The sequence below is a fragment of the Nerophis ophidion genome, linkage group LG26 (genome assembly GCF_033978795.1).
Source record: "Nerophis ophidion isolate RoL-2023_Sa linkage group LG26, RoL_Noph_v1.0, whole genome shotgun sequence".
In the NCBI taxonomy this organism is placed as follows: Eukaryota; Metazoa; Chordata; class Actinopteri; order Syngnathiformes; family Syngnathidae; genus Nerophis; species Nerophis ophidion.
In genome coordinates, this window is record NC_084636.1 from 2,745,760 (window position 1) to 2,768,259 (window position 22,500).

Consider the following 22,500-nt stretch of genomic DNA (forward strand, 5'->3'; position numbering starts at 1 on the left):
CTACTTGTAAAAAACATACTTTATTTGTTGCCCTGAATACAAGGATTAGTGATTTAGAAGTAGCTAAAACACTACATTGGTCTTATTCAAAGTCCTCATGTGTCCAGGGATATATTTACTGACTTTATAAACATAGTATGATTTTTTTTTTAAACGAAAAAACATTTTGCGATGCTAAAAAAATTGACTAGTATCGACTAGATAAAGTCCTGTATTTGGTATCATTACAGTGGATGTCAGGTGTAGATCCAACCATGGCGTTTGTTTAAATTGTGATGCCGGTGAGCTATTGTATCCTCCTACTAGGGTGTATAATGAAGCATGTTATGCTATTCCTCCTCCTCCAGTGATAATAATACTTGCAATAAACTCACTTTATTTGACGCCTGAGAGCGTTTCGGAGTTATAGCTTCATATTTATGTTTACTTTTTAAGCCAAAATACATCCGTTCTCCCTTTTCTGTCTACACACTGTGTCTGCTTGTAAGTACTCTGTGTGTGCGCGCTGCCGAACATGCTCCTCTGCTCGTAAAACCAGCAAAGTCACCACTTGAACGGGTACTTTTTCAAACAGAGTATAGTACCGTTTTTGATTCATTAGTACCAGGATAGTATACTAGTACTCTGAACAAGCCTAGCCCGGGGGAAAGAAAGTTTCTTTTTGGCACACGGTGATTAGTAACGCCAATTTTTCACCACTTTTTTCCCAACATCTGCTTGTTTTGTCGGCGAAGTAGGACGTTGGCACGTTACACAACATGTGACGCGTGTCGGGAAAAGTTGCAGCACTCGTGGCACAAATTCACATTTTTCCAAATTCACCATGACGACGCAGCTGCCCAGGGTCTGGCAACAATCCTCCCTGGAGGGAAAAGCAGGCTGGGAAAGAGACTCCCACAATGTTTACTACCAAACCTGTCATTTATGCTTTTTTGACACCACACAATCCGCTGTTCTACAAATATATTTTCTAAAAATGTGCTAAACTTGGGGGGTTTTTTGTACTTTACTTAGTACTTCTGCAAAATGTTAGCTTATTTTTGGACACCCTTGGTTGATTTTGTGTTTTTGAAAAAAAAAAAAAAAAAAACATGACTTGTATAGAAATTTTAAATTCAAGTCATTTAATCTTCATTAAAAAAAAAGTTAAAATGTAAGGAATAAAATTCATTTTTACATAAAAAAAATTTTTTTGAACCATAACTTAAATGTTTTTGAAAATATTTTCTAAAACTGTGCTGAACTTTTTTTTTTCGTACTTAGTATTTTTACAAAAATATTTAGCTTATTTTTGGACACCCTTGGTTGATTTTGTCTTTTTGAAAAAAAAAAAAAAAAACATGACTTGTATAGAAATTTTAAATTCAAGTCATTTAATCTTCATTAAAAAAAAAGTTAAAATGTAAGGAATAAAATTCATTTTTACATTAAAAAAAAATTTTTAAACCATAACTTAAATGTTTTTGAAAATATTTTCTAAAACTGTGCTGAACTTGTTTTTTTCCCGTACTTTACTTAGTACTTCTGTAAAAGGTTTGCTTATTTTAGGACCCCTTAGGTTGATTTTATGTTTGTTAGAAAAAAAATGAATATTTGACTTTTTAAATGTTGCTCTATAATGTATTGACATTTTATATTAAAGTAATTTTATCTTCATTAAAAAAGTTAAAATGAAAAAAAAAAAAACTTTCACATTCATAAAAATTTTTAACAACTTTCAAATCATAACTTAAATGTTTCTTAAGAATATTTTCTAAAACTGCCCTGAATATTGATATATGAAAAGTAAAATTTTTAGGATATACATTTTTTTAGCGTCTTGAGCGGAGCAAGTGCGCGACGTTGGCAATAAAAAAAAATAAAAAAATAAAAATAAAGTTATTGTACAGTAGATGCACTTCAGGACTGTTTCGAAAATGCCCATAAAAAGTGGTCAACGTCCCCTGCTTGTTGGAAAACATGGCAGAACCCCACAGGTAGGAGTATGATAGCTTGGATGTGCAGTAAATGAGTGTTTCCCTGGTGATGCATGCAAAATCCTCATTTAAACAAGAAGCGATCTGCACCACTTTTCAATTGCACGTGCAATGTTAGTAAATAACATGCAACAAATCCACTAATAGTACACGCTATTTTGTAGATTGCACACACTGATCAGTACGTGGTATTTAGATCCTAGTAAATCAGGCCCTAAATATGCACAAGACACAAGCTGTCATAAAACAGTTTTTCCCCCGAGGTTTTTCACTGGCATGAACGCTAAACAATCACTAACGTGACTAATCTGTGACTGTGGACGTACTAACTCATCCTTGTTGTTCTAGTCACCGCTGCACGGTTATCAAATTAGCCTTGCATTTATTAGTTTTTGAAGTAGGTGTTTATATTTTACAAAAAGCCAAAAGCAGTGAAGTAGTCAGGTTGTGTAAAAGCTAAATAAAAAGAGAATAAAACAAATCCTTTTCAACTTATAATTGAATAGACTGCAAAGACAACATATTTCATGTTCACACTGACACACTTCTTTTTTTTTTGCAAATAATCATGAAGTTAGAATGTAATGGCAGCAACACTTTGAAAAAAAAAGGCATTTTTACCAGTGGGTTACATGGCCTTTCCTTTTAACACTCAGTGCAGGTTTGGGAACTGAGGAGACACATTTTTGAAGTGGAATTCTTTCCCATTCTTGCTTGATGTACAGCTTCAGTTGTTCAACAGTCTCCTGCCTCATATTTTAGCCTTCACACATTTTCAATGTCTGGACTACAGGCAGGCCAGTCTAGTACCCGCACTCTTTTACTATGAAGCCACGCTGTAGTGACACAAACATGACACAAACCTCCCTAATTGTTTTTAAGTACACTGTTTATATTGCTGAAATAAGCAGGGGCGTCCATGATAACGTTGATATGTTGCTCCAAAAGCTGTATGTACCTTTCAGCATTAATGGCGCCTTCACAGATGTGTAAGTTAGCCATGCCTTGGCCACCAATACACCCCCATACCATCACATGCTGCCTAGAACACTTTGCGCCAAGAACAATCCGGAGGGTTATTTTCCTCTTTGGTCCACAAGACACGACGTCCACAGTTTTGTGGACTCGGCAGACCACAGAACACTTTTCCGCTTTGCATCAGTCCATCTTAGATGAGATCGGGCCCAGCGAAGCCGGCGGCGTTTCCGGGTGTTGTTGATAAATAGCTTTGGCTTTGCATAGTAGAGTTTTAACTCGCGCTTACAGATGTAGCGACATACTGTAGTTACTGAAATTGGTTTTCTGAAGTGTTCCTGAGCTCATGTGGTGATAACCTTTACACAATGATGTCGGTTTTTGATGCAGTACCGCCTGGGAGATGGAAGGTCTGTAATATCATGGCTTACGTGCAGTGATTTCTCCAGATTCTCTGAACCTTTTGATTATATTAAGGAGCGTAGATGGTGAAATCCCTAAAGTCCTTGCAATAGCTGCTTGAGAAATGTTGTCTTTAAACAATTTGCTTAGGCATTTGTTGACAAAGTGGTGACCCTCGCCCCGTCCTTGTTTGTGAATGAGTGAGCATTTCACACAAGCTGCTTTTATAGCCAATCATGGCAGCCACCTGTTCACAATTAGCCTGCTCACCTGTGGGATGTTCCAAGTAAGCGTTGGATGAGCACTCCTCAATATTCTCACTCTTTTTTGCCACTTGTGCCAGCTTTTTTGAAACATGTCGCAGGCATCAAATTCCAAATGAGCTAATATTTGCCAAAAATAACAATGTTTCTCAGTGTGAACGTTAAGTATCTTGTCTTTGCAGTCTGTTCAATTTAATATAAGTTGAAAAGAATTTGTTGTGTTCACTTTTTACCACAAAAACGTGACAACTTCACTGCTTTTGTCAAATCTTAAGTGAGATGCTCTTGAGGAGCTTTGGGGCTCCAGCGAGGGACCCCCAGGCACGGCGCCGCCGGAGGAGGAAGTTTTGTGGGCCGTGATGAGCTTGAGTGAACATCAGCTATGTGAGGGAATGTTCTGGAAGCCTGGGGAGGTCAGGACACTTCCGCCGCGCTGCAGCGTGTGAAGAACATTCCTGCGCTAATGAGGGAGCTGCATTCTCTTCCTGGAGGTAGAAGACCCCCCCACGAGAAAAGGTGGAACATTCCTGATTCCCGGAACGACTTGATGCTCGCAGGGATGTGTTTCATTGGCGGCGATATCGTCACGGCAACCTTGAATTACGCTGAAACGTGACGCCGAGCCTCACGGAAGCAACATTCTTTGTCCACACAAAAAGGTGAAAGGTGGGGAAATCCCATCCTGTGCTTGCGTGACGCCGTAAGCTCTTAAACACAAGCCTCTCCATTTCCTGCCACGCCAAGCCCCGCCCACCAGCGCTGCCTAGCAACAACGCGTACCTGCGGGAACCCAGCGCCATCAAGTCCGCTAAAAGAATTAAATCAAGGTGAAATGATAAAAGTACAATTCATTTTTACATTCATAAAAAAATTGAACATAACTTTAAAATCATAACTTAAATGATTTTAAAAATATTTTTAAAAAACTCTGCTTGACTTTTTTTTTCGTACTTAGAAGTACTTTTGCAAAATGTTTGCTTATTTTTGGACCCCTTTGGTTGATTTTTTATTTTGTACGAAAAAAAATACTTTTTAAATGTAACTCTAAAATGTATACATTTTAAATTCAAGTAATTTTGTCTTCATTAAAAAAATGTAAAATTAAAAAAATGTAATTAATTTTTACATTCATAAAAAATTTAACATAATAACTTTAAAATCATAACTTAAATGATTTTAAAAATATTTTTTTAAAACTCTGCCGAACTTTTTTTTTTTTTCGTACTTAGTACTTTTGCAAAATGTTTGCTTATTTTTGGACCCCTTTGGTTGATTTTTTATTTTGTACGAAAAAAAACACTTTTTAAATGTAACTCTAAAATGTATACATTTTAAATTCAAGTAATTTTGTCTTCATTAAAAAAATGTAAAATTAAAAAAATGTAATTCATTTTCACATTCATAAAAAAATGTAACATAATAACTTTAAAATCATAACTTAAATGATTTTAAAAATATTTAAAAAAAACTCTGCTTGACTTTTTTTTTCGTACTTAGTAGTACTTTTGCAAAATGTTTACTTATTTTTGGACCCCTTTGGTTGATTTTTTATTTTGTACGAAAAAAAATACTTTTTAAATGTAGCTCTAAAATGTATACATTTTAAATTCAAGTAATTTTGTCTTCATTAAAAAAATTTAAAATTAAAAAAATGTAATTCATTTTTACATTAATAAAAAAATTGAACATAATAACTTTAAAATCATAACTTAAATGATTTTAAAAATATTTAAAAAAAACTGCTGAAATTTTTTTTTCGTACTTAGTACTTTTGCAAAATGTTTGCTTATTTATGGACCCCTTTGGTTGATTTTTTATTTTGTACAAAAAAAATTAATTTTTAAATGTAACTCTAAAATGTATACATTTTAAATTCAAGTAATTTTGTCTTCATTAAAAAAATGTAAAATTAAAAAAATGTAATTCATTTTTACATTCATAACAAAATTGAACATAACTTTAAAATCATAACTTAAATTATTTTAAAAATATTTTTAAAAAACTCTGCTTGACTTTTTTTTTCGTACTTAGTAGTACTTTTGCAAAATGTTTGCTTATTTTTGGACCCCTTTGGTTGATTTTTTAATTTGTACAAAAAAAATAATTTTTAAATGTAGCTCTAAAATGTATACATTTTAAATTCAAGTAATTTTGTCTTCATTAAAAAAATGTAAAATTAAAAAAATGTAATTCATTTTTACATTCATAAAAAAATGAACATAATAACTTTAAAATCACAACTTAAGTGATTTTAAAAATATTTTTTAAAAACTCTGCTGAACTTTTTTTTTCTCGTACTTTTGCAAAATGTTTGCTTATTTTTGCACCCCTTTGGTTGATTTTTTATTTTGGACAAAAAAAAATAATTTTTAAATGTAACTCTAAAATGTATACATTTTAAATTCAAGTAATTTTGTCTTCATTAAAAAACATTAAAGTTAAAAAAATGTAATTCATTTTTACATTCATAAAAAAATTGAAAATAACTTTAAAATCATAACTTAAATGATTTTAAAAATATTTTTTTAAAACTCTACTTAACTTTTTTTTTTCGTACTTAGTACTTTTGCAAAATGTTTGCTTATTTTTGGAAACCCTTTGGTTGATTTTTTATTTTGTACAAAAAAAAAATACTTTTTAAATGTAACTCTAAAATGTATACATTTTAAATTCAAGTAATTTTGTCTTCATTAAAAAAATGTAAAATTAAAAAAATTTAATTCATTTTTACATTCATAACAAAATTGAACATAATAACTTTAAAATCATAACTTAAATGATTTTAAAAATATTTAAAAAAAACTCTGCTGAACTTTTTTTTTTCGTACTTAGTACTTTTGCAAAATGTTTGCTTATTTTTGCACCCCTTTGGTTGATTTTTTATTTTGTACAAAGAAAATACTTTTTAAATGTAACTCTAAAATGTATACATTTTAAATTCAAGTAATTTTGTCTTCATTAAAAAAATGTAAAATTAAAAAAATGTAATTCATTTTTACATTCATAAAAAAATTTAACATAATAACTTTAAAATCATAACTTAAATGATTTTAAGAATATTTTTTTAAAAACTCTGCTGAACTTTTTTTTTCGTACTTTTGCAAAATGTTTGCTTATTTTTGCACCCCTTTGGTTGATTTTTTATTTTGTACAAAAAAAAATAATTTTTAAATGTAACTCTAAAATGTATACATTTTGAACTCAAGTAATTTTGTCTTCATTAAAAAAATGTAAAATGAAAAAAATGTAATTCATTTTTACATTCATAAAAAAATTGAACATAATAACTTTAAAATCATAACTTAAATGATTTTAAAAATAGTTAAAAAAAACTGTGCTGAACTTTTTTTTTTCGTACTAAGTACTTTTGCAAAATGTTTGCTTATTTTTTGGACCCCTTTGGTTGAATTTTTATTTAGTACAAAAAAAATACTTTTTAAATGTAACTCTAAAATGTATACATTTTAAATTCAAGTAATTTTGTCTTCATTAAAAAACATTAAAGTTAAAAAAATGTAATTCATTTTTACATTCATAAAAAAATTGAACATAATAACTTTAAAATCATAACTTAAATGATTTTAAAAATATTTTTTTAAAACTCTGCTTAACTTTTTTTTTTCGTACTTAGTACTTTTGCAAAATGTTTGCTTATTTTTGGACCCCTTTGGTTGATTTTTTATTTTGTACAAAAAAAAATTTTTTTTTAATGTAACTCTAAAATGTATACATTTTAAATTCAAGTAATTTTGTCTTCATTAAAAAAATGTAAAATTAAAAAAATGTAATTCATTTTTACATTCATAACAAAATTGAACATAATAACTTTAAAATCATAACTTAAATGATTTTAAAAATATTTTAAAAAACTCTGCTGAACTTTTTTTTTTCGTACTTAGTACTTTTGCAAAATGTTTGCTTATTTTTGGACCCCTTTGGTTGATTTTTTATTTTGTACAAAAAAAAATAATTTTTAAATGTAACTCTAAGATGTTTACATTTTAAACTCAAGTAATTCTGTTTTCATTAAAAAAATGTAAAATTAAAAAAATGTAATTCATTTTTACATTCATAACAAAATTGAACATAATAACTTTAAAATCATAACTTAAATGATTTTAAAAATATTTTTAAAAAACTATGCTTAACCTTTTTTTTTTGTATTTAGTACTTTTGCAAAATGTTTGCTTATTTTTGGACCCCTTTGGTTGATTTTTTATTTTGTACAAAAAAAAAAAATTTTTAAATGTAACTCTAAAATGTATACATTTTAAACTCAAGTAATTTTGTCTTCATTAAAAAAAGTTAAAATTAAAAAAATGTAATTCATTTTTACATTCATAAGAAAATGTAACAATTTTAAAATCATAACTTAAATGTTTTAAAAAATATTTTCTAAAACTGTGCTGAACTTGTTTTTTTTTTCCGTACTTTTGCAAAATGTTTGCTTATTTTTTTTACACCTTGGGTTGATTGTGTTTTGTAGAAAAAAAATTACTTTAACGTCATTTTAAAATGTATTGAAATTTTAAATTTAAGTATTTTTATCTTCATTAAAAACAATTCAAATCTAAAAAAAAAAAATCATTTTGACATTCATAAAACAAATTTAACATAATAATAAATAATGAAATCCATTTTTACATTCATAAAATAAATTTAACAATTTGAAAATCATAACTTCAATGTTTTTGAAAATATTTTCTAAAACTGTGCTGAACTTGTTTTCATACTTTACCAAGTACTTTTGCAAGATGTGTGCTTATTTTTGGACACCTTTGGTTGATTTTGTGTTTTGTTAAAGAAACACTTTTTAAATGTAACTCAAAAATGTATTGAAATTTTAAATACAAGTAATTTTATTTCATTAAAAAAAAGTTAAAATTTGAAAAATAAAATTCATTTTTACATTCATACAATTTTTTTACATAAATTCCAAATCATAACTTTAATGTTTTTGAAAATATTTTTTAAAACTGTGCTGAATTTTTATTTTTTTCGTACTTTACTTAATACTTTTACAAAATGTTTGCTTATTATTGGACACCTTTGGTTGATTTTGTGTTTTGTATAAAAAATGACTTTTTAAAATGTTACTGTAAAATGTATTGACATTTTAAATTGAAGTCAATTTATCTTCATTAAAAAAAGTTACAATGAAAAAATAAAATTCATTTTGACATTCATAAAACAAATTTAACATAACTTTAAAATCATAAAAATGTTTTTAAAAATATTTTCTAAAACTGTGCTGAACTTTTTTTTTGTAATTTTGCAAAATGTTTGCTTATTTTTGGACACCGGGTTGATTTTGACTTTGACGTAATTTTAAAATATATTGAAATTTTAAATTCAACTAATTTTATCTTCATTAAAAAAAGTTAAAACAAAAAAAATTTCATTTTTACATTCATATATTTTTTTTTACGTAACTTTAAAATCAAATGTTTTTTAAAAATATTTTCTAAAACTGTGCTGATCTTTTTTCTATATATATACTTAGTACTTATTCAAAATGTTTGCTTATTTTTGGACACCTTTGGTTGATTTTATGTTTTGTAGAAAAAAAATTCTTTTTAAATGTAACTCTGAAATGTATTAACATTTTAAATTCAAGTCATTTTTTCTTCATTAAAAAAAGTTAAAATGAAAAAAAAAAATTTTTTACATTCATAAAACAATTGAATATAACTTTCAAATCATAACTTAAATGCTTTTGAATTTTTTTTTTTAAACTGCTGAATTTTTTTTTTTCATACTTTATTTAGTACTTTTGCAAAATGTTTGCTTATTTTTGGACACCTTTGGTTAATTTTGTGCTTTGTAGAAAAAAAACTTTTTAAATGTAACTCTAAAATGTATTGAAATTTTAAATTCAAGTATTTTTATCTTCATTTTAATTTCATAAAAAAGTTTAATTAAAAAATTAAATTCATTTTTACATTTATAAATATTTTTAACACAAATTTCAAATCCTAACTTCAATGTTTTTGAAAATATTTTTTTAAACTGTGCAGAATTTTTTTTTTTTCGTACTTTACTTTATTCTTTTACAATATGTTTGCTTATTTTTGGACACTTTTGGTTGATTTTGTGCATTGTAGAAAAAAAAACATTTTAAATGTAACTGTAAAATGTATTGAAATTTTAAATTCAAGTATTTTTATCTTCATTAAAAAAAGTTAAAATTAAAAAAATGTAATTCATTTTTACTTTCATAAAAAAATGTAACCACTTTAAAATCATAACTTAAATGTTTTTTAAAACCCTGCTGAACTTGTTTTTTGTTTGTATTTTACTTAATAATTTTGCAAATGTTTGCTTAATTTTGGACACCTTGGGTTGATTTTGTGTTTTGTAGAAAAAAAAGCTTTTTAAATGTAACTATGAAATGTATTAACATTTTAAGGTAGAAAAGCGCTATACAAGTACAACCCATTTATTATTATTTATTTAAAGTCAAGTCATTTTTTCTTCATTAAAAAAAGTTAAAATGAAAAAAAAGATTTTTTAGATTCATAAAACAATTGAACATAACTTTCAAATCATAACTTAAATGCTTTTGAATTTTTTTTTTTAAAACTGCTGAATTTTTTTTTTTCATACTTTATTTAGTACTTTTGCAAAATGTTTGCTTATTTTTGGACACCTTTGGTTGATTTTATGTTTAGTATAAAAAAATGACTTTTTAATCATAACTCTAAAATGGATTGAACTTTTAAATTCATGTAATTTTATCTTCATTAAAAAAAGTTAAAATGAAAAAAATTACTTTTTACATTCATAAAACAATTGAACATAACTTTCAAATCATAACTTAAATGCTTTTGAATTTTTTTTTTAAAACTGCTGAATTTTTTTTTTTTCATACTTTATTTAGTACTTTTGCAAAATGTTTGCTTATTTTTGGACCCCTTTGGTTGATTTTTTATTTTGTACGAAAAAAAAATACTTTTTAAATGTAACTCTAAAATGTATACATTTTAAATTCAAGTAATTTTGTCTTCATTAAAAAAATGTAAAATTAAAAAAATTTAATTCATTTTTACATTCATAAAAAATTGAACATAATAACTTTAAAATCATAACTTAAATGATTTTAAAAATATTTCTTAAAAATTCTGCCGAACTTTATTTTTTTTCGTACTTAGTACTTTTGCAAAATGTTTGCTTATTTTTGGACCCCTTTGGTTGATTTTTTATTTTGTAAAAAGAAAATACTTTTTAAATGTAACTCTAAAATGTATACATTTTAAATTCAAGTAATTTTGTCTTCATTAAAAAAATTTAAAATTAAAAAAATTTAATTCATTTTTACATTCATAAAAAAATTGAACATAATAACTTTAAAATCATAACTTAAATGATTTTAAAAATATTAAAAAAAAACTCTGCTGAACTTTTTTTTTTCGTACGTAGTACTTTTGCAAAATGTTTGCTTATTTTTGGACCCCTTTGGTTGATTTTATGTTTAGTATAAAAATGACTTTTAAATCATAACTCTAAAATGGATTGAACTATTAAATTCATGTAATTTCATCTTCATTAAAAAAAGTTGAAAAATAAAATTGAAATATAATTATTTTTTACATTCATAAAAAAATGTAATGTAACAACTTTAAAATCACGACTTACGTTTTTTTTACAATTTCTAAAACTGTGCTGAACATATTTCTTTTCATACTTAGTACTTTTGCAAAATGTTTGCTTATTTTTGGACACCTTTTGTTGATTTTATGTTTTGTAGGAAAAAAAATACTTTTTTTTTTTTTTAATCAACATAAAAAACACAAGATAGACTTACAATTAGTGCACCAACCCAAAAAAACTCCCTTTTTCATGACAAAATAAATAAATAAAATACATAAAAATCCCCCCCGTGGGACCAATGATCAAGCATCTCCAAAAAGGTTGAGGACCACTGATATAAAATAAGAAAGTGTCCCATAAAGGTGAGAAATAAAGATGTCTGACCTCAAAGCGCTGCGAGCTGACCTTCTTGCCCTTCTTCATCCAGGTGATGCGAGGCGTGGGTTCGCCCGCTGCCTGGCACACGAAAGACGCCACGCCGCCCGAAATCCCCGTCTGGTCGTCGGGCGACTTGAGGAAGCTGGGCGAGCCTGAAGGAGACCACAAAACACTTTCAACAACGGCCATCATCCAGAGACCTGACTGAGCCGCGTTGCCGTGGAAACCAGAGTCAGCAGGGAGACGAGGAGTTTTCCGTTATTAAAATTTTAATTTCCCACGGCTTCTGCTCGCTGACCCTCGGTCTCCGCTGGATCATCGCACATTGTCACCACGGCAACAAACAGCAGCTGTTTGTTTACGTCATCCTCTTAAGAATACTTTTGTCGGAGAATGTGCTGCCACCCGGTGGCCTTTTATAGGTACTGCAAAATGTTTACTCTTGAAAAATTGCTAAATTTTCCGACTTCAATTTTAGCAGACGGTGCCGTTATGAAACGTTAACAGTGTCAATACAGCCAATGAGTGTGCCACACGCTCACCGAAACACCATTTACTCATCACTAGTGACGTCTAGAACAGGGGTCACAAACCTTTTCCCAGCGGGGGCCACAGACTAACTAATTAAAGGATGCGTCGACCATTTTGGTAGTTTTCACTTTCAAAACCAATACATAATTAAAAAAATAAAATTTTTTGCAAAAGTTTCAAAAACCAAACTGAAATTCTAACAGTTAGCACTATGCTAACGTTACTATGCTAACAAACTAACAATCGCATGATTATAGTTATATGACTGAAGTGTACACCTGCTAAATTAGCAATAAAGCTAGCATGCTAGTATTAACATGCTAAAATGCTAACAGTAACAAACATATCACTCTGAGGCGTGTACCTAAAAAATTTTGGAAAAATGCTGGCATGCTAATGTTAGCATGTATCAACTCATAAAATATAACTGAGCTGTACATCTACTAAATTAGCTAAAAAAATAGGATGCTAATGTTAACATGCTAAAATGCTAACTGTAACATATCTCTCTGAGGCGTGTACCTAAAAAAATGTTTGAAACATGCTGGCATGCTAATGTTAGCATGTTCCAAGTCTTAAAATATGACTGAGGTATACATCTACTAAATTAGCAAAAAAATAGGATGCTAATGTTAACATGCTAAAATGCTAACCGTAACATATCTCTCTGAGGTGTGCACCTAAAAAAATGTTTGAAACATGCTGGCATGCTAATGTTAGCATGTTCCAAGTCTTAAAATATGACTGAGGTATACATCTACTAAATTAGCAAAAAAATAGGATGCTAATGTTAACATGCCAAAATGCTAACTGTAACATATCTCTCTGAGGTGTGTACCTAAAACAATGTTTGAAACATGCTGGCATGCTAATGTTAGCATGTATCAAGGCATAAAATATGACTAAGGTGTACATCTACTAAATTAGGAAAAAAATAGGATGCTAATGTTAACATGCTAAAATGCTAACTGTAACATATCTCTCTGAGGCGTGTCCCTAAAAAAATGTTTGAAACATGCTGGCATGCTAATGTTAGCATGTTTCAAGTCATAAAATATGACTAAGGTGTAAATCTACTAAATTAGGAAAAAAATAGGATGCTAATGTTAACATGCCAAAATGCTAACTGTAACATATCTCTCTGAGGTGTGTACCTAAAACAATGTTTGAAACATGCTGGCATGCTAATGTTAGCATGTATCAAGGCATAAAATATGACTAAGGTGTACATCTACTAAATTAGGAAAAAAATAGGATGCTAATGTTAACATGCTAAAATGCTAACTGTAACATATCTCTCTGAGGCGTGTCCCTAAAAAAATGTTTGAAACATGCTGGCATGCTAATGTTAGCATGTTTCAAGTCATAAAATATGACTAAGGTGTTAATCTACTAAATTAGGAAAAAAATAGGATGCTAATGTTAACATGCTAAAATGCTAACTGTAACATATCTCTCTGAGTGGTGTCCCTAAAAAAATGTTTGAAACATGCTGGCATGCTAATGTTAGCATGTATCAAGTCATAAAATATGACTAAGGTGTACATCTACTAAATTAGGAAAAAAATAGGATGCTAATGTTAACATGCTAAAATGCTAACCGTAACATATCTCTCTGAGGTGTGTACCTAAAAAAATGTTTGAAACATGCTGGGATGCTAATGTTAGCATGTTCCAAGTCCTAAAATATGACTGAGGTATACATCTACTAAATTAGGAAAAAAATAGGATGCTAATGTTAACATGCTAAAATGTTAACTGTAAGATATCTCTCTGAGGTGTGTACCTAAAAAAATGTTTGAAACTTGCTGGCATGCTAATGTTAGCATGTATAAAGTCCTAAAATGTAACTGAGGTGTTAATCTACTAAATTAGGAAAAAAATAGGATGCTAATGTTAACATGCTAAAATGCTAACCGTAACATATCTCTCTGAGGTGTGTACCTAAAAAAATGTTTGAAACATGCTGGGATGCTAATGTTAGCATGTTCCAAGTCCTAAAATATGACTGAGGTATACATCTACTAAATTAGGAAAAAAATAGGATGCTAATGTTAACATGCTAAAATGTTAACTGTAAGATATCTCTCTGAGGTGTGTACCTAAAAAAATGTTTGAAACTTGCTGGCATGCTAATGTTAGCATGTATAAAGTCCTAAAATGTAACTGAGGTGTTAATCTACTAAATTAGGAAAAAAATAGGATGCTAATGTTAACATGCTAAAATGCTAACTGTAACATATCTCTCTGAGTGGTGTCCCTAAAAAAATGTTTGAAACATGCTGGCATGCTAATGTTAGCATGTATCAAGTCATAAAATATGACTAAGGTGTACATCTACTAAATTAGGAAAAAAATAGGATGCTAATGTTAACATGCTAAAATGCTAACCGTAACATATCTCTCTGAGGTGTGTACCTAAAAAAATGTTTGAAACATGCTGGGATGCTAATGTTAGCATGTTCCAAGTCCTAAAATATGACTGAGGTATACATCTACTAAATTAGGAAAAAAATAGGATGCTAATGTTAACATGCTAAAATGTTAACTGTAAGATATCTCTCTGAGGTGTGTACCTAAAAAAAATGTTTGAAACTTGCTGGCATGCTAATGTTAGCATGTATAAAGTCCTAAAATGTAACTGAGGTGTACATCTACTAAATTAGCAAAAAAATAGGATGCTAATGCTAACATGCTAAAATGCTAACTGTAACATATCTCTCTGAGGTGTGTACCTAAAAAATGTTTGAAACATGCTGGCATGCTAATGTTAGCATGTATCAAGTCATAAAATATGACTAAGGTGTACATCTAATAAATTAGGAAAAAAATAGGATGCTAATGTTAACATGCTAAAATTCTAACCGTAACATATCTCTCTGAGGTGTGTACCTAAAAAAATGTTTGAAACATGCTGGCATGCTAATGTTAGCATGTTCCAAGTCCTAAAATATGACTGAGGTATACATCTACTAAATTAGGAAAAAAATAGGATGCTAATGTTAACATGCTAAAATGTTAACTGTAAGATATCTCTCTGAGGTGTGTACCTAAAAAAAATGTTTGAAACATGCTGGCATGCTAATGTTAGCATGTATCAAGTCCTAAAATGTAACTGAGGTGTACATCTACTAAATTAGCAAAAAAATAGGATGCTAATGCTAACATGCTAAAATGCTAACCGTAACATATCTCTCTGAGGTGTGTACCTAAAAAAATGTTTGAAACATGCTGGCATGCTAATGTTAGCATGTTCCAAGTCCTAAAATATGACTGAGGTATACATCTACTAAATTAGGAAAAAAATAGGATGCTAATGCTAACATGCTAAAATGCTAACTGTAACATATCTCTCTGAGGTGTGTACCTAAAAAAATGTTTGAAACTTGCTGGCATGCTAATGTTAGCATGTATCAAGTCATAAAATATGACTAAGGTGTACATCTACTAAATTAGGAAAAAAATAGGATGCTAATGCTAACATGCTAAAATGCTAACTGTAACATATCTCTCTGAGGTGTGTACCTAAAAAAATGTTTGAAACATGCTGGCATGCTAACGTTAGCATGTATCAACTCCTAAAATATAACTGGAGGTGTACATCTACTATATTAGGAAAAAAAATAGGATGCTAATGTTAACATGCTAAATGCTAACTGTAACATATCTCTCTGAGGCGTGTACCTAAATAAATGTTTGAAACATGCTGGCATGCTAATGTTAGCATGTTTCAAGTCATAAAATATGACTAAGGTGTAAATCTACTAAAATAGGAAAAAAATAGGATGCTAATGTTAACATGCCAAAATGCTAACTGTAACATATCTCTCTGAGGTGTGTACCTAAAACAATGTTTGAAACATGCTGGCATGCTAATGTTAGCATGTATCAAGTCATAAAATATGACTAAGGTGTACATCTACTAAATTAGGAAAAAAATAGGATGCTAATGTTAACATGCTAAAATGCTAACTGTAACATATCTCTCTGAGGCGTGTACCTAAAAAAATGTTTGAAACATGCTGGCATGCTAATGTTAGCATGTTTCAAGTCATAAAATATGACTAAGGTGTAAATCTACTAAATTAGGAAAAAAATAGGATGCTAATGTTAACATGCCAAAATGCTAACTGTTACATATCTCTCTGAGGTGTGTACCTAAAACAATGTTTGAAACATGCTGGCATGCTAATGTTAGCATGTATCAAGTCCTAAAATATAACTGAGGTGTACATCTACTAAATTAGGAAAAAAATAGGATGCTAATGTTAACATGCTAAAATGCTAACCGTAACATATCTCTCTGAGGTGTGTACCTAAAACATGTTTGAAACATGCTGGCATGCTAATGTTAGCATGTTCCAAGTCCTAAAATATGACTGAGGTATACATCTACTAAATTGGGAAAAAAATAGGATGCTAATGTTAACATGCTAAAATCCTAACTGTAACATATCTCTCTGAGGTGTGTACCTAAAAAATGTTTGAAACATGCTGGCATGCTAATGTTAGCATGCATCAAGTCATAAAATATGACTAAGATGTAAATCTACTAAATTAGGAAAAAAATAGGATGCTAATGTTAACATGCTAAAATGCTAACTGTAACATATCTCTCTGAGGTGTGTACCTAAAACAATGTTTGAAACATGCTGGCATGCTAATGTTAGCATGTATCAAGTCATAAAATATGACTAAGGTGTACATCTACTAAATTAGGAAAAATATAGGATGCTAATGTTAACATGCTAAAATGCTAACTGTAACATATCTCTCTGAGTGGTGTCCCTAAAACAATGTTTGAAACATGCTGGCATGCTAATGTTAGCATGTATCAAGTCATAAAATATGACTAAGGTGTACATCTACTAAATTAGGAAAAAAAATAGGATGCTAATGTTAACATGCTAAAATTCTAACCGTAACATATCTCTCTGAGGTGTGTACCTAAAAAAATGTTTGAAACATGCTGGCATGCTAATGTTAGCATGTTCCAAGTCCTAAAATATGACTGAGGTATACATCTACTAAATTAGGAAAAAAATAGGATGCTAATGTTAACATGCTAAAATGTTAACTGTAAGATATCTCTCTGAGGTGTGTACCTAAAAAAAATGTTTGAAACATGCTGGCATGCTAATGTTAGCATGTTCCAAGTCTTAAAATATGACAGGTATACATCTACTAAATTAGGAAAAAAAATAGGATGCTAATGTTAACATGCTAAAATGCTAACTGTAACATATCTCTCTGAGGTGTGTACCTAAAACAATGTTTGAAACATGCTGGCATGCTAATGTTAGCATGTATCAAGTCATAAAATATGACTAAGGTGTAAATCTACTACATTATGAAACAAATAGGATGCTAATGTTAACATGCCAAAATGCTAACTGTAACATATCTCTCTGAGGTGTGTACCTAAAAAAACGTTTGAAACATGCTGGCATGCTAATGTTAGCATGTATCAAGTCATAAAATATGACTAAGGTGTACATCTACTAAATTAGGAAAAAAATAGGATGCTAATGCTAACATGCTAAAATGCTAACTGTAACATATCTCTCTGAGGTGTGTACCTAAAAAAACGTTTGAAACATGCTGGCATGCTAATGTTAGCATGTTCCAAGTCCTAAAATATGACTGAGGTATACATCTACTAAATTAGGAAAAAAAATAGGATGCTAATGTTAACATGCTAAAATGTTAACTGTAACATATCTCTCTGAGGTGTGTACCTAAAAAAACGTTTGAAACATGCTGGCATGCTAATGTTAGCATGTATCAAGTCATAAAATATGACTAAGGTGTAAATCTACTAAATTAGGAAAAAAATAGGATGCTAATGCTAACATGCTAAAATGCTAACTGTAACATATCTCTCTGAGGTGTGTACCTAAAAAAATGTTTGAAACATGCTGGCATGCTAACGTTAGCATGTATCAACTCCTAAAATATAACTGAGGTGTACATCTACTAAATTAGGAAAAAAAATAGGATGCTAATGTTAACATGCTAAAATGCTAACTGTAACATATCTCTCTGAGGTGTGTACCTAAAAAAATGTTTGAAACATGCTGGCATGCTAATGTTAGCATGTATCAAGTCATAAAATATGACTAAGGTGTACATCTACTAAATTAGGAAAAAAATAGGATGCTAATGCTAACATGCTAAAATGCTAACTGTAACATATCTCTCTGAGGTGTGTACCTAATAAAATGTTTGAAACATGCTGGCATGCTAACGTTAGGATGTATCAACTCCTAAAATATAACTGAGGTGTACATCTACTAAATTAGCAAAAAGATAGGATGCTAATGTTAACATGCTAAAATGCTAACTGTAACATATCTCTCTGAGGTGTGTAGCTAAAAAAATATTTGAAACATACTTGCATGCTAATGTTAGCATGTTCCAAGTCCTAAAATATGACTGAGGTGTACACCTGCGAAATTAGCCAAAAAGCTAGCATGCTAATGTTAACATGCTAATATTGAAATATTGATGACATCATCACACTGACTTTCGGCGTGCGAAGGCAGGACCAGCGTGGCCGACATCAGCAGCAGGAGGTGAACGGCGCTCCCACCGGGCGGCCGTCTGCAGCTTTCGGCCATCTTGGGACCCTCGCCCCGCCTCCTCGCTGGTGCCCACAAGGCTGCTGATTGGCTACAGCGTCACACGTTCATCAAGGGACACCTGCCAGGAGAGGAAACTGTCAGGTGAGTGATATCAAATCAAACAAATCCATACATTTGTTATTGTTATTAAAGGGTCTTGTGTGGAGAATTTTGAGGGTTTTAAAAAAAAATTTCAAGAAGGCAGTTACATAAATTGTTGCTGTGAATATTTATGCACATGTAACGTCTTCTTTTTCCATTTTTATTATTTGCTAAAAAAAATGTAAGTGTAAAAATAAAAAATAAAAAAATTCCGATTTTGAAAAAAATAAAATGGTGATTTAAGTTTAAAATAAAATGTTTTTTATTGTTATTACAGGGTGTTGTGTGGAGAATTTTGAGTTGTTTTTTTTTTTTTAAGAAATTGTTACAGTGAATGTTTATGCACATTTAATGTCTTGTTTTTCCATTTTCATTATTTGAAGAAAAACATTTTTTTTAATTATAAAAAAAAAATTCAAAAATTCCGATTTTGAAAAAACTTAGTGATTTAAATTGAAAAAGTTCTTATTGTTATTACAGGGTATTGTGTGTAGAATTTTGAGGGGGGATTTAAAATTGTTTTATTTTTATTTTATTTTATAAAGGCAGTTGTATAAATTGTTAACGTGAACATTTATGCAAATGTGATGTCTTCGATTTGCAAAAAAAATTTAATTTTAAGTGTAAAATTTTAAAGATTTTTCCCCATTTTGGAAAAATAAAATGGCGATTTAAAAAAATAATAATTGGAGGGGGGGGCTGTATTTTTTTTTTTAAGAAGGCAGTTGTATAAATTGTTAAAGTGAACTTTTATGCAAATATGAAGTCTTTGATTTGCAAAAAAAAAATTTAAGTGTAAAATTTAAAGATTTTTTACCCCATTTTGGAAAAATAAAATGATTTAAAAAAAAATAATTGGAGGGGCGGGGAGGTTATTTTTTTTTTTAAGAAGGAAGTTACATAATTGTTAATGTGAATATTTATGCTCGTGGTGGTCACATGATATTACTAACACTGTACGCAATTTTAACACCTTTTTTAATTTTTCTATTTAATTTGGAATTTTTTTTAATTTTTTTTTTAAGTGTACAATTTTAAGGATTTTTTTTTTCCCATTTTGAAAAAACTAAATGTGCATTCGCGTTTCCAAAAACTTTTGACATTGTCATCATGGTGTCTTGTGTGTAGAATTTTGAGGAAAAAATATATACATTTTTTGGGGGGGGGGAATTGTCGAATACTTGTGAGTTTTTCCTTTTTGCAATTTTTTATTTTTTAAGTGTACAATTTTAAGGATTTTTTTTTTCCATTTTGAAAAAACGAAATGTGCATTCGCGTTTCCAAAAACTTTTGTCGTTGTCATCATGGTGTGTTGTGTGTAGAATTTTGAGGAAAAAATACACATATTTTGGGGGGGAGTTGGCGAATACTTGTGAGTTTTCCTTTTTGCAATTTTTTTTTTTAAAGTGTACAATTTTAAGGATTTTTTTTTTTCCAATTTGAAAAAACTAAATGTGCATTCGCGTTTCCAAAAACTTTTGTCGTTGTCATCATGGTGTGTTGTGTGTAGAATTTTGAGGAAAAAAAATATACATTTTTTGGGGGGAGGAAATTGCCGAATACTTGTGAGTTTTTCCTTTTTGCAATTTTTTTTTTTAAAGTGTACAATTTTAAGGATTTTTTTTTTTCCATTTTGAAAAAACTAAATGTGCATTCGTGTTTCCAAAAACTTTTGTCGTTGTCATCATGGTGTGTTGTGTGTAGAATTTTGAGGAAAAAATATATACATTTTTGGGGGGGTGGGGGGGGAATTGCCGAATACTTGTGAGTTTTTCCTTTTTGCAATTTTTTTTTTTTTTTTAAAGTGTACAATTTTAAGGATTTTTTTTTTCCATTTTGAAAAAACTAAATGTGCATTCGTGTTTCCAAAAACTTTTGTCGTTGTCATCATGGTGTGTTGTGTGTAGAATTTTGAGGAAAAAATATATACATTTTTGGGGGGGTGGGGGGGGAATTGCCGAATACTTGTGAGTTTTTCCTTTTTGCAATTTTTTTTTTTTTTTAAAGTGTACAATTTTAAGGATTTTTTTTTTCCATTTTGAAAAAACTAAATGTGCATTCGCGTTTCCAAAAACTTTTGATGTTGTCATCATGGTGTGTTGTATGTAGAATTTTGAGGAAAAAATATATACATTTTTTGGGGGGGGGATTGTCGAATACTTGTGAGTTTTTCCTTTTTGCAATTTTTTTTTTTAAAGTGTACAATATTAAGGATTTTTTTTTTCCATTTTGAAAAAAACAAAATGTGCATTCGCGTTTCCCAAAACTTTTGTCGTTGTCATCATGGTGTGTTGTGTGTAGAATTTTGAGGAAAAAAAATAAAAAAATTGGGGGGGGGGGGGGGGGGGGGGGGGGGGGGATTGTCAAATACTTGTGAGATTTTCCTTTTTGAAATGCTTTTTTCGTATTAAACATTTTGCTGTTATTGTATTTCCACTCCCTGTGTTTGTGACATGACAGGAAGTCAACAAAGGAACAATCTCTGTGCTTGGCTGACGAGCCTAACGAGCAATTAGAGCGCGGCCTCGTTAGTTGCAACACTCGCAGGTTGGACTTCCCCACACTTGCAGCTTTGTCAGGAGATGGCGGAGACAACACAAGCGGCGTGGAAAAGGACAATGTTTTGACACGTCGCGGCCAAAGAAAATCAACCAGGCTTTTTTTTTTGCAGGAGGCTCGGAACTAAGATTGTCTGAGTTGAATAATTGATGTCGCTCTAAAAGCCGTCTCTCAGCCAATTACCGCCGCAGACGCCCCAATTTCCTCCGGGGCCTTTGCGGAGTCCGCCCCTCAACCTCTGAGGGCCCGCAGACACGCCACGCCGCCCACGTGACAGCAGACATCACGCGGGGACACCTTTTAGTGCGACACGCTGCCAGGCTGCTCTGCAAAATGGGTCCACTTTGCAAAAGTGTTTGTCTTGGAGATAATCCTGCAAAGTCAGCAGCTTCAACTGAGCTCCATAAGTCACTTTTCGGTTGGTAGAGTGGCCGTGCCAGCAACTTGAGGGTTGCAGGTTCGATTCCCGCCTCCGCCATCCTAGTCACTGCGTTGTGTCCTTGAGCAAGACACTTTACCCACCTGCTCCCAGTGCCACCACACTGCTTGAATGTAACTTAGATATTGGGTTTCACTATGTAAAGCGCTTTGAGTCACTAGAGAAAAGCGCTATATAAATAAAATTCACTTCACATTCACAATGATGTTTGCCATCAGAATAGCAGCAGTACCGAAAAACAAAAAAGGCTGATTTTACTGTTTAAAAAACAAAAAAAAAAGCTGAATGGCCAGACTTTTATAGTAAAAGTTACAGTGGTACCCTTTTTTACATTCACAGTAATGCACTGTAAAAATAAAAAATGCAGATTCCACAGTAAATAAAAGGCAGAGAGGGGCCAGAATTTTAATATTACTATTTTTAATAATACTATTTTAATAATACTATTTTCCCCCTCATTTACAGTAACACTGTAAAAACAAAAACACAGATTTAATGGTACAAAAATGGCCAGAATTTTGAAGTAAAAATAACAGTGGTACCCTTTTTTACATTCACAGTAATTTGCTGCAAAAATAAAATATGCAGATTCCACAGTAAATAAAAGGCAGAGAGTGGACAGAATTTTAATAATTCTATTTTTAATAATACTATTTTCCCTC

The 22,500-nt window shown here is 30.4% G+C and overlaps 1 protein-coding gene across 6 annotated transcripts in view; it reads right to left on the bottom strand.

Moving 5' to 3' along the window:
- Positions 1 to 22,500, bottom strand: part of ptprfa (protein tyrosine phosphatase receptor type Fa) — a 268,805-nt gene that overhangs the window by 162,781 nt on the left and 83,524 nt on the right. For all 6 annotated transcript variants that reach the window (XM_061888749.1, XM_061888750.1, XM_061888752.1 and 3 more), the window contains 2 exons: positions 18,642 to 18,817; positions 11,591 to 11,736 (listed from right to left, as the gene is read on the bottom strand). In XM_061888749.1, coding sequence (XP_061744733.1) covers positions 11,591 to 11,736; positions 18,642 to 18,735 — 240 coding nt within the window. In that variant the 5' untranslated portion in view covers positions 18,736 to 18,817. The remainder of the gene's footprint in view (positions 1 to 11,590; positions 11,737 to 18,641; positions 18,818 to 22,500) is intronic.